General features: G+C 36.5%; 1 protein-coding gene across 2 annotated transcripts in view; it reads right to left on the reverse strand.

Annotated features, from left to right (window-relative positions):
- The window catches only part of stx8 (syntaxin 8), a 197,864-nt gene that overhangs the window by 159,451 nt on the left and 26,057 nt on the right, over positions 1-12,356 (reverse strand). For both annotated transcript variants that reach the window (XM_088000556.1, XM_088000555.1), the window contains exons 5-6: positions 11,264-11,388; positions 6,814-6,906 (exon numbers count right to left, since the gene is read on the reverse strand). In XM_088000556.1, coding sequence (XP_087856682.1) covers positions 6,814-6,906; positions 11,264-11,388 — 218 coding nt within the window. The remainder of the gene's footprint in view (positions 1-6,813; positions 6,907-11,263; positions 11,389-12,356) is intronic.

Consider the following 12,356-nt stretch of genomic DNA (forward strand, 5'->3'; position numbering starts at 1 on the left):
TTTTGAACAAATGTTGATTTAATAATTGATGCTCTTGAAGGTTGAGAGCTATGGTCTTGTTGCGCTGAGTGGTGTTACTTATTTGTTTATTGATTTGTAATAAGTGTAGCGTTGATTTCTTTTATAGAGTTGGTTTGTTGTTTATTGCTGTTTTTGATGTTAGGTAGCTATATTTTCTTATTTTTGTAACTTTCTAATTTTGTAAAGAAAGATATTTCAATAAAAATATTTCTTTTACAAAAAAAAAGAGGGAAATCAGGAGGGCAAAAAGGAGATACGAGATATTTGCCAAAGCTAAGGAAAATCCAAAAGGGATTCTATAAATACACTAAGGACAAAAGGATAACAAGAGAGAGAGAATGGGCTGCCTTGCTGATCTCTGATGGGCCCTATGTGTGGAACTGCAGGAGATGGGGGAGATATTAAATGAGTACTTTGCACCAGTGTTTAGTGTGGACATAGAAGTTGTAGAATGTGGGGAAATAGATGGTGACATTTTAAAAAATGCCCATATTACAGAGGAGGTTGTGCTGGATGTCATAAAATGTATAAAAGGTGGATAACTCCCCAGGACCCGAACAGGTGTACCCGAGAACTCTGTGAGAAGCTAGGGAAGTGATTGCTGAGCCCCTTGCTGAAATATTTGTGTCACCAATAGTCACAGGTGAAGTTCTGCAAGACTGGAGGTTGGCTCACATGGTGCCACTATTTAAAAAAGATGGTAAGGAAAAGCCAAGAAATTGTAAACTGGTGAGTCTGACATTGGTTGTGGGCAAGTTGTTGGAGGGAATCCTGAGGGACAGGATTCACATGTATTTGGAAAGGCAAGGATTGATTAGAGATAGTCAACATGGCTTTTTGCGTGGAAAAACATGTCTCATTAAACTGACTGATGTTTTTGAAGAAGTAACAAAGAGAATTGATGACGGCAGAGTGGTGGACATGATCTATGGGGACTTGAGTAAGGCGTTCAACAAGGTTCTTCATGGGAGACTGGTTAGCAAGGTTAGATCTCATAGAATACAGGGAAAACTAGCCATTTGGATAGAGAACGGGCTCAAAGATAGAGGGCAAAAGATGGTGGTGGAGGGTTGCTTTTCAGACTGGAGGCCTGTGACCAGTGGTTGGCCACGAGGATAAATGCTTTTTGTCATTCATGTAAATTATTTGGATGTGGTCATAGGAGGCATAGTTACTAAGTTTGCAGATGATACCAAAACTGGAGATGCAATGGACAGCGAAGAAGGTTACCTCAGAGTACAATGGGATCAGATAGGCCAATTGGCTGAGGAGTGGCACATGGCATTTAATTTAGATAAATGTGAGGTGCTGCACTTTGGAAAAGCAAATCAGAGCAGGACTAATACACTTAATGGCAAGGTCCTGGGGAGTGCTGCTGAACAAAGACACCTTGGAGTGCATGTTCATAGTTCTTTGAAAGTGGAGTCCACGTAGATAGGATCATGAAGGTGGTGTTTGGTATGCTTTCCTTTACTGGTCAGAGCATTGAGTATAGGAGTTGGGAGGTCATGTTGCAGCTGTACAGGACATTGGTTATGCCACTTTTGGAATATTGTGTGCAATCCTATTGGAAGGATGTTGTGAAACTTGAAAGGGTCCAGAAAAATATTTACAAGTATGTTACCAGGGTTAGAGGATTTGAGCTACCAGGAGAGGCTGAACAGGCTGGTGCTGAGGGGTGATCTTATAGAGGTTTATAAGATCATGAGGGGCGCGGGTAGGATAAATAAGCAGGGCCTTTTCCCTGGGGGGGGCGTCCAGAACGAGATGGCATAGGTTAAGGGTGAGAGGGGGAAAATTTTAAAAGGGACCTAAAGGGCAACATTTTCACGCAGAGGGTGTACGTGTATGGAATGAGCTCCCAGAGGAAATGAAGGAGGTTGATATAATTGCAGTATTTAAAAGGCATCTGGGTGGGTATATGAATAGGAAGGGTTTGGAGGGATATGGGCCAAGTGCTGGCAAATGGATCTAGATTAGGTTAGGCTATCTGGTTGGCGTGGACGAGTTGGACCAAAGAGTTTGTTTCCATGCTGTACATCTCTATGACTCTATGTTAAGAAATAATGAATAGTATTAGCAATTTGCTTAAGGGTCTCAAAGAGATATTAACTGAAAAAAAGTATTTTCTGAACGCAGAAATTTGCTGGCAAGAAACCGATACATCCATACAAACAAGGAAATTTAAATTGAGAAAGGATGATTGCTCATTAAAGATAGTATCTATAAACTTGTTGCTGAAAATAAAATGAACAAATCTTTGTATCGTGAATGACAGATTTTTTTTTCTCTTGTTTGTGCAATTTTTTTCTGTTATTTTGTTAAACATACATTGGCAATCTCTTGTGAATACATTCAATGACTGACCACCATAATAAACAAAGAGCAAAAATAAAACTCAAGGCATATCAAGCCAAGTCTTACTCTGAAATCTGACTAGTTGAATATTATCATCAGATTGGATTATAACAATTTTTGACTCTGAAAATGGCCCTTCTCAATTGAGAATAATAGTGCAATTTTTGAATCATTTTGTTAAAACATCATAGTGAAATGGTGTCAGAACTCAATAAGAGAATGGAAGGATGTATTCCTCAATGCACATTGGGATGGGACCATTCACCACAGCAGATTTGCCGCCGACGATTAACCACAGCCCTTTGACCACTGAGGCCGCTTAGCCACCGCCCACTGGCCACTAAAGATGATTTGCCACCGCAAGTAAGTCGTATATTGTGAAAATTGGTAGCATATAAAATTGTCATTATATTGGTTAAGGTAGTGTTTGCATTGTTTCAGTAACAATTTATTTTTGTTACAGGAGAGTTTTTTTTAAGCTTGTATTTTTGGAACAGGAATTTTTAGTATGGAAACAGAAATTATTAGTAAATGTGGAAATAAGAAGTTTTACCACAATGGTTTTAATATATTTTTGATAAAGTATCCAAGAGTGATTCAAGTATTAAGTTTTGGCGATGTGAACAAAGGGGGCGATGTAATGGACGGATCCACACCAAGAGTGGCACTGTGATAAAAACAATTAATGGACACACACATTCTCCTTCCGCAGCAAGTGTCCAAGTTGCGAAAATGAAAACAAGTTTAAAACGTTGTGCAGAAGAATCGCAGGAAGTACCTCGTGTTCTTATTAACGAATGTGTAGCTGATGTCCCTCAGTCAGTCCTAGCATCTTTACCGACGACAAGCAGCATGAAGAAAATAATTTGACGAAAAAGGAATGATATTAATTTAGCACCACCAAACCCTACTGATCTTCAGCATTTGGTGATTCCAATTAGATACAAAGTATATAAGCTGGATAACAGAGCAGAAGAAAAATTTCTTTTGGCAGATAGGTCAAGGAAGTAATTGTATAATCATATTTGGTAGGGAATCTTGGATACATCATTTAGCAGAATCGACGTGGTTTGTGGATGGTACGGCTTTTGTGCCACTTACTGACCTTGATAAGTAGAAGCACTCGCAGATTTTTTTGCCTCAAGAACTACAACCAAATAAAAGGTGATATATTACTTCGCCTATAATTTTTTATGATTTAACAGCAAATTAAATTTTGATTACATTACATATTGTGGAAGTGACAATAGCAGCATCTCAAAGGCTCAAATGAAAAAAAATTATGACAATTTTCTAGAAGATACAATTCACTGACTTTTTACCATTGTGCATTACTGTAAAAAGGCAATCGTATTCCTTACTTGTAAGGAATTTTCAAGGATACACAGCAAAATAGTAGTAAATAGTCTGTAGGTGTAGTGAAACAGGAGTTATCTTGCAATACCTGGTTGCCAGGAGGGCAGTAATTGGTTTCATTGTGTTGGTAACCATCATTGCAGGAACCATCAAGGCAGTGGTCGGATTGTGTTGAGATCTGGCAATTATCAGATGGCACTGAGATGCCAGAAAACAAGGAGGAGGTTACTTGGTTTAATATCATTTAAAATGTCTACTATGAAATCTGGAAGAATTGGAAGAGAGATTGTTTTATGACAGGGGTGGGGAACCTGCGACCTTCTAGGCCAATGTGTGTGGCCTTTTGAATGAATCCAAATTTTGCAGAACAAATCTTTTATTTTTTATTAATATGTTTTTTTCATCCTTTATTTTTATTTTAATCTTAAAATGAATGTATTTAAAATACCAGAGAGTAAAAGAAAATTCAATGACATAATCCTCACAGACTGACCGCCACAATTAAAAAATTGGTAAGTCATAAGAGCTATTTCGACACCTGCAGGGACAGGTGTTACCAGAAATTTTATCTTTGCGAGAACAGATAATTAAATTTTATGAAGAACAGAGTCAGCAATGCGAATTTGTGCAAGAAGATTTCTATAGAAATGCTGCATTTCTGTGTGATATCATGTCAAAGCAAAATGACTTGAATATTTCTTTGCAAGTTAAAACTAGGTCTATATATATGTGGCAAAAAAAATCCAAGCATTTCAAAAAAAGCTATCTTTTTTCAAAACTCTTCTTCTTCAAAAAGGAAATTTCGGATGAACATTTTCCCCAGTTAGCAAAGGTCATTGATGAACAGGAGGATTCTTGCGAATCATTTGAAGAATACGCAGCTGTTATAGACTTATTAATTGGAGAATACAATGAAAGGTTCTCTGACTTTGAGAATCATGTCATCACACTCAAAGTAGCATTTCAACCTCATCGAGTTGATGCCTCCAAGGCTCCGAAAGAACTACAGATAGAATTGATTGAGCCTCAGAAGATGACATTTTAAAGTCCTTATTTGACGCTAAGAAAGATCCGATTGAAATATGATAAAATGCAATAGAATACCCATGCCTTCTGGGACATGCACGAAAAATGCTTTCTTGCTCTTCAACCATTTATTGCTGTGAATCTACATTCTCCTACTTAACCAAAATCAAGACGCTGAATACCCATCTAGAGGATCAGCTAAAACTACAGACCTCCACGCTGCAACCAAATATTCAAATGCTTTCCTACAAAACGCAGTCACAACAAAGTCATTAAAAGGTTAGTTAACTTTAGAATTAACTTTTTTTTCTTTAGTTAGTTAGTACATAGTAGTTAGATTTTTACAAAATAATGTGAATTTTGAAGATTTGGATGCGGCCTTATTAGATTACAACTAACATAATGCAGCCTTCCAAAATGAAAAGGTTCCCCACCTCTGTTTTATGAGATATGAGAATAACAAAAGAGGGTGTGACAGAGTGAGAGCAATGAGACTCATGCCTCAGTTGTCTGGGATCAATGGAAAGAATTAGAGAAAAGTCAGAGGACAGTATCCTAAACTCAAATATAGCTGGTAAAGTGGAGGGAAGAAAACTTTGGAATAAATCTCTACTGGAATATTTAGAGAGATTCGGCTCCACATGCCCTGGGAAATTGTGGAGATTGTTTACCCTTCTCAATCTATTGAAGTGTATTTGGGGAGGGAAGATGAAATCTGGCCATCTTACAGCAAAAGAGAGATGGGAAATTTATGAAATAGTTTTCACTTTCCCAATAAGATTTCCAGTATAGGGAAGTGAGTTTCAGTGCAGAGGTGACAAGTACTTCTTAATTTTTGAAAGCCCATAATTTGTTTTTATTCATAATGAGGGTATTACTGATGATGCCAGCATTTATTGCCCATCCCTAATTGCCCAGAGGACAGCTAAGAGTCAACCACATGGATACGGGTCTGGAGTCACATTCAATTAAAGATGGCAGTTTCCTTCCCAAAAAGGACATTAGTGAACCAGATGGGTTTTTCCAACAATCAACAATGATTTTGTCGTCACTATTAGATTCTCAATTCCAGTTTTTTCTACGGAATTCAAATTCCATCATCCGCCACTTTAGGATTCAAACTCAGGTCCCCAGAACATTACCTGGGTCTCTGGATTAACAGTCCAGCCAAAATACCATTTCCGTTGTCTTCCCTGTTATGTCAGGCATATTAGTAGTTATTTACACTACAAAAGTTTGTCTATATATGAACTTGATAAGGTCTAAGGTCAAGAAAAATCCTTAAAAAAATGTAAATCTTTTCTTTTCCCAACTGGACTATTGAGGATCCACACAGTGCCACCTAGTGGTAGAATGCCTGATGGGGAAATACAATTTGCCAGGGTGTTTTATATAGATTATGAGAAGTACCTTTATAAGGATTGTGACCGAGGCATGTTGTTGTAAAAGGTGAGATGCAGAACTGTAAAAGGCAGGGTCTATGGAAACATTCCAAATGTCGTTTTCAATATTTGTTTTTAATATTTAAGATTTACACATTTTAATCACCTACATTTTTAAATTACACGTTCTTCACAACATTAAGATCACCACTGTAAACTCCTTTCAGTATCCTCAAGATTTCACATGAAAAGGATTAATCAAGCCTGTGACTGCAACATTCTAAAACTCCAATATGCTACATCACTGATTGGTATGCCTCAGAGAGGTCTGTAATTCTTAATATTGCAAGCTTCAAAATTGACCTTAAATGTGAGACAGGAATCTATTCCATAAAAAGAAAGAAAATCAGTAAAGGTATAAAAGAAATCCCGGGTTGTTCTCGTGAACGTCATAGAGAAGGTACATTATAGGCGTAGAGACATAATAAACAGAAGCTTTAATAACAATATTGCATTCTTGTTTTTGAAATATTTGCAACAGTTATCATGAACAGTGCAACACAGTAATAACCTAATTGTGAAAGGCAAACTAGCCAAACTTATCACACAAGAACTTGAATAAATATTAGAACTTGAATAAATATAACCTTTAATAAAAGAAGAATCTCACCATTTTGTTCATCTAGTTCATTTCCAATATCTTGACCCATCTGCTTTTGTCTGGCTATCACTGTGACCAGAGCCTCCAAGCCAGCATCTTGTTCTGAATTTTGAAAAAAGTGCAATAAAGGCAAGTAAATTACCTGATCAAAAAGGAAACTGGCTAAACATTTTATTCACCCAAGATACTGCCGACAATATGTTTTTTTTATGCTTAATCAATGTTTTGTATAAAGTCACAATTTCAATTTTCATTCACAGTTGACCCACTACACGTTAAACTATAAAGGCAGTACACATTACAGATTCACCATGTGTCAATAAAACTCCATCTGTAAAAAAAAAGACAACTCATGAAAGACAAGATCCTCTCTCAGCTTTCCATAAGCCCCGAGACAATCACTGTCTTGATTAATTGAGAGGTAGAAAATTAAAACAATATCCAAGCTCTGGTGTGCAACCATCATAAAGCCAATATTTCAAACAGAAACAAAAATATAGTCTACGCTTTATTTTCTTCACAAAACATTGGGGGTTGGGGGGGGGGGGGGGGGTTGGAGGGGGAAGAGAGATCTGACTCAACTTGTATTTAATGCCCATCCTTAATTACCCTGGAAAAGATGGTGGTGAGCTGCCTTTTTCATTTGCTGCAATTCATGTGGTGTAGGTGTACCTACATTGCTGTTAGGAAGGAGTTTCAGGATTTTGACCCAGTGGCAATGAATGAATATCAATATGGTTCCAAATCAGGATTGCATGTGCCTTGGAAGGGAATTTGCAGTGTTCCCATATATATAATCTACCCTCTTCCTTCGGGGTAGAGAGTATAGGTTTGGAAGGTGCTGTCAAAGATTGTTTGTTGATGCTAGCCATTGTTACCGCTCTGTGTTAGTGGTGAAGGGAGTGAACATTGAAGATGATGGGTGGGTGAAAATCAAATAGGCTGTACTGTCTCACAAAATGTCAACCTTCCCAAATGCTGTTACAAGCTCAACTCATGTGGACAAATGGAGAATTTGCGATCACACTCGTGCCTTGTAGATGGTTGGCTGGGCTTTTGGGAGGTGCGTTATTTAATGCAGAATTCCTAATTTCTGACCTGCTGTTGCAGCTACAGAATTCATATGATTGAGCCAGTTCCGTTTCTGCTCAATAGCAGCCCAAGTTGATGTAAATATTTCTGTTATGATAGTGATTTTTTTAAAAAGCCGAGTATACTTCTTGTTGTGCAAGCAGAATCACAGAATTGTTACAGCACAGAAGGCAACCATTCAGTATATTGTGTCTGTACTGTCATTAGGTGGTGGTTTTTGACCAGAGTGGATGCGGTGAGCCACAAGGCCTTTCACTGTGCTGTGGACCTCTATGACTCTTCAAACAAGCATCATAACCTGATGCCAATCTCTTGCTTTTTCCCCCAATGCCCTTGCACAGTATTTCTATCCTGATAATCATCCAATGCCCTTTTGAATGTCTCAATTGAACCTACTTTCACCATACTTTCAGGCAGTGAATTCCACATCTGACCTCCTCACCGAGTGAAAATGTTTTTTCTCATATCACCCTTGCTGATTTTGCACATTACTTTAAATCTATGCCCTCCGGTTCTTATTCCATTTACAAATGGGAACAACTTCTACCCATCTACTCTATCCAGTCTGCTCACGATTTTGAAAACCTCTAACAAATCACCCCTCAGCCGCCTTCTCTCCAAAGAGAACAGTCCCAACTTCAATCTATCCTCGTAAATGAAGTTTCTCATTCCTGGAACCATTCTTGTAAATTATTTCTGCACTGTTTCCAATGCATTTGTATCTTTCCTATCATGTGGCACCCAGAACTTTACCTGATCCTGCAGCAGAGATCTACCAAGTGCCATTTACAAGTTCAACATCACCTCCTTGCTCAATGTCCCAATTAATAAACTCAAGGAGATGGCCTTTTAGACCTTCTATCCTCTTCCTTTCCTTCCTTTTTTAAGTTTCCAGAAAAAAGCTATATGCAGCAATATTTAACACCCAGACTTGCCCTTCCTTGAGTAAGGTTTCTATTGCCATAACATCATTTTGCCACAAGTTGAGTCTGAGTCTGTAACTCACCAACGTTATTCACTATACTCTATGAACTTACATACTTTAATGCCTGTTAATTCTATTTTAGACATCATTTCTTTCTCCCTTAGTCCGACTTCAACTATTAGCTTATGCTCATACCAAGGATTTTGCAAACCCTAGCATTCACCTCTGTCATTCTCTCATGGTCCTTCGGATCATTTCGCTTAAGTCATAAACTCACTTGGAAATGATGTTTAAACTCACTATTCAACAACGACTTTGACCTTTTCAAAGAACAAATCATTTTCAGATATAAAAGCAAAACCCATTTGTCTCTCGTTTAAAATTCAAATTCCCAAATTATAACAATACAGTTAATGTGTTTTGTGACCTCTAACACTTAAAAGAAAAAGGATAGCAGACGCCTAGGAACATCACCATCTACAATTCCACACCAAGCTAAATGCAAATTACAGTATATAACTGCTCTTTCACTGTCGCTGGATCAAAAAATATGGATCTCTCTACAGCACCGTTGTAATGTCTAAACTAGATGGGCTGCAGCAGTTCAAGAAAGTGGCTCACTGCCATCTTCTGAAGTGTAACCAGCATTAGGCAATAAATACTGACCTTGCCAAAGGTGCCCATTTCCCACAAAATAATTTTAAAAACTTCCATAATTCTCCACATCTCATGTGTTTTGGACTGCATAATAAAAGTTCTCATTGGTGTAGATTTTGGCTGTATCGGCACACTTGCCATTTGATATTAACAGCAGGCTTAAAATTTTCATGTGAAATACAGCTGTCGTAGTTGTTGAAGAAAACTACTTTTGTGCTAAGACTCTTCAAATTTATTCACCATATCATTTTGGGAAATGCTCATATGATTATCTCCTTCAACAATTCTTTCAAAAATGTAAACAACATTTTATAAAAGAGACAAAGTGAAAATTTTGACAGAATAAACTTGGTACTAAGGGCTGTCACTAACTGTATGGTTGTGAATTATTGTGTAGTTCTTTTGTATGACATCAGCATTGAATCTGGTGCAATTTGACCGATCAATTTATTACCTGCTCCGCACTGGCATGGTGTCCAAGAATAGTATAGCTCTATACATGCACAGTTAAACAAGTACAGAACTGTACAGTCTCCAACACAATAATATTTCTAATAGTTATTTGGAAATACCATTAATTTCAACAGTACGGCTTTAAACATGGTCCTGCAATGTCCCTGAACACGTTTAATTTTGATGTGTTCAAATTGATTGAGGCTATGCTACAATTGGTACAGAACCAGAACACTGAGGCTACCTTAAATAGTCTTCTACCCATTGCTAAATGATCCAACATGGCATTATGATGTAGTTACACATTATGTTTTGTTATATTTCTGTGCACTATAAATTGCTTATAATGGTCATCACCAGCTCAGTTGTTCCAATCACAGTTGTCTACCTAGATGCAAGACACTTGCACCTTCCAAGTAATTCAATCCAAATGCATTAAGGCTGTGGCATCTAATTGGTCAGTTTCTTAGGAACCATCTGCCACTGAGTACAGAACCAGTACAGTATGTCAATTTCAAGATCTGCAAAAGCTCACCATCATGAATTACTTTATTATTCTTGCAAATGAGTCAAATAGTCTGGAAACTAATTTCCCAAATGGTTTCTTTCAACTCTAATTAGGTTACCCAGATTAGAATAAATCCTAAATCAGCTCTGCTAGTTATTAGCATTTATTCTTTGCACCTCATACAGATTTTGCTTTGTATAGTCACACAGTGGCACGGCTACTAAATGAATTTGGAACTCAAGTCAATTCAAAATATACAAGTTACTGATACAAGTTTGTAGCTCATAATCAATGTGTGGCTCAAAAATATTTATAATGCATGATATCACAATATATTGGCCAAGATGTTACAAGATTAATTTAATAAAAGACAACAAGAAGATCATTGCCTTGTAGTAATCAGTGTTACAACAATAAACACACAAGCATTTAAGCTATAGATTTTATAGAAACCTCAAAATAAGTTCCAAATGAATATCATTTTCTAGCATTAGAGAGCTACAGTAGCTCATAATTTAACTTAAGGTGCACAGTTTATTTTTAAATGTATACAATTCATTACCATGTTCATTTTTATTGTAATTTTTTTGTATTATTTTCACAGAAAGATAATATTAAATTATTTCCCAGCTATCATCTACTAAAAATTCTAAAACTGCAAAAATGTCACTTTTCAGGCTGTTGAAATTAATGAGGAAGTTCAAGCTTATAAATATCTATAACATCAACAATACTCAAACATGCAAGAGAGGCCAACATTTTAGAGCTCTTCAAAACAAAACACAAAAAGTAAGAACATGTTTCTTAACAAGGATGAGTTTTACCTTGTATGATCCTCTGTTGTTGATGCTTGATTTCATGAAAATCAAGGTCCTTAGTCTCCTCTGACTCTTCCATTAACCAAGGATTGATAGGACCTGTACCTTGATCTCCACTCATAAGGCTAGACCTGAAAATTACATAAAATTTTAATAAAAACTTCAGTGATCATTTTAACTATGCCTGCAAAAATGAAATGAAAAATCAAAGTTAAGGCATTTTAAATATTTATAATTATTTCCATGCAGAACAAAATGGGCAGCTTCCAACACAGTCAATGTTTTAAGATCTTCCTCACAACTGGAAACAATGTACAAGGTATTTCACTTTCAAATTAAGTATTTGAAATGCAGAAGTGTATTGCTCTAAATAAACTTTAGCTCAGGGGATGACAACAATGGGATAGCAAGTTACAAATAAAAAAAAGTTTATAAAGGAAATTGCCTAAATGTTGTGTTTGAGTTTATAAAAGAATATTATTTATAGTTACACAAAAAATCACCTTTATAGCATGCAAGTATACAAGAGACAAAAAGATGAAGTCAAACTGTAAAATATCAAGAAATATGCAAATCATACACAAGGTGGCCAACTGATAGATATAACATATTTTTTATTTCATTGAAGGGATTAAGCTAATATGGTTAAACAATGGAGACCTATTCACTGTTCAATCATGTTAAGAGTTATAACTTACGGAGTAGTCAAAAAATGAATAGAGGGTCAGTGACAAGGTACGGTACACATTGTGGAAAAACACACAAAAGTAAATGTGTTCCAAATTATCCAAAGGATACTGACATTGGTGAACCAAAGGATATTGGTGAACCATCTATATTACTGAGTAATTAATTATCTTTGCGGACACTTAAAATTTATTAAATGCAAAATTGTTAGCGCTTACAAAAAAAATTACACTTTATAGCCGAGCCTAGTAAATTAAATAGTACTTCCAGTAGCTAGTTATATGATAGTGTTTGATATCAATTGAAGAAAAATGTGAAAAATGGCTTCTCAGTGATTCAATTCATCAGAACCTCAAGCAGGTTTAGGTTTAATACTTAAAAGCAGCTGTATATACTGGCAAAATTTGAAAAT

The sequence above is a fragment of the Chiloscyllium plagiosum genome, unplaced genomic scaffold (genome assembly GCF_037043375.1).
Source record: "Chiloscyllium plagiosum isolate Xiang-an unplaced genomic scaffold, Cpla_swu_hap1 HiC_scaffold_25, whole genome shotgun sequence".
In the NCBI taxonomy this organism is placed as follows: domain Eukaryota; kingdom Metazoa; phylum Chordata; class Chondrichthyes; order Orectolobiformes; family Hemiscylliidae; genus Chiloscyllium; species Chiloscyllium plagiosum.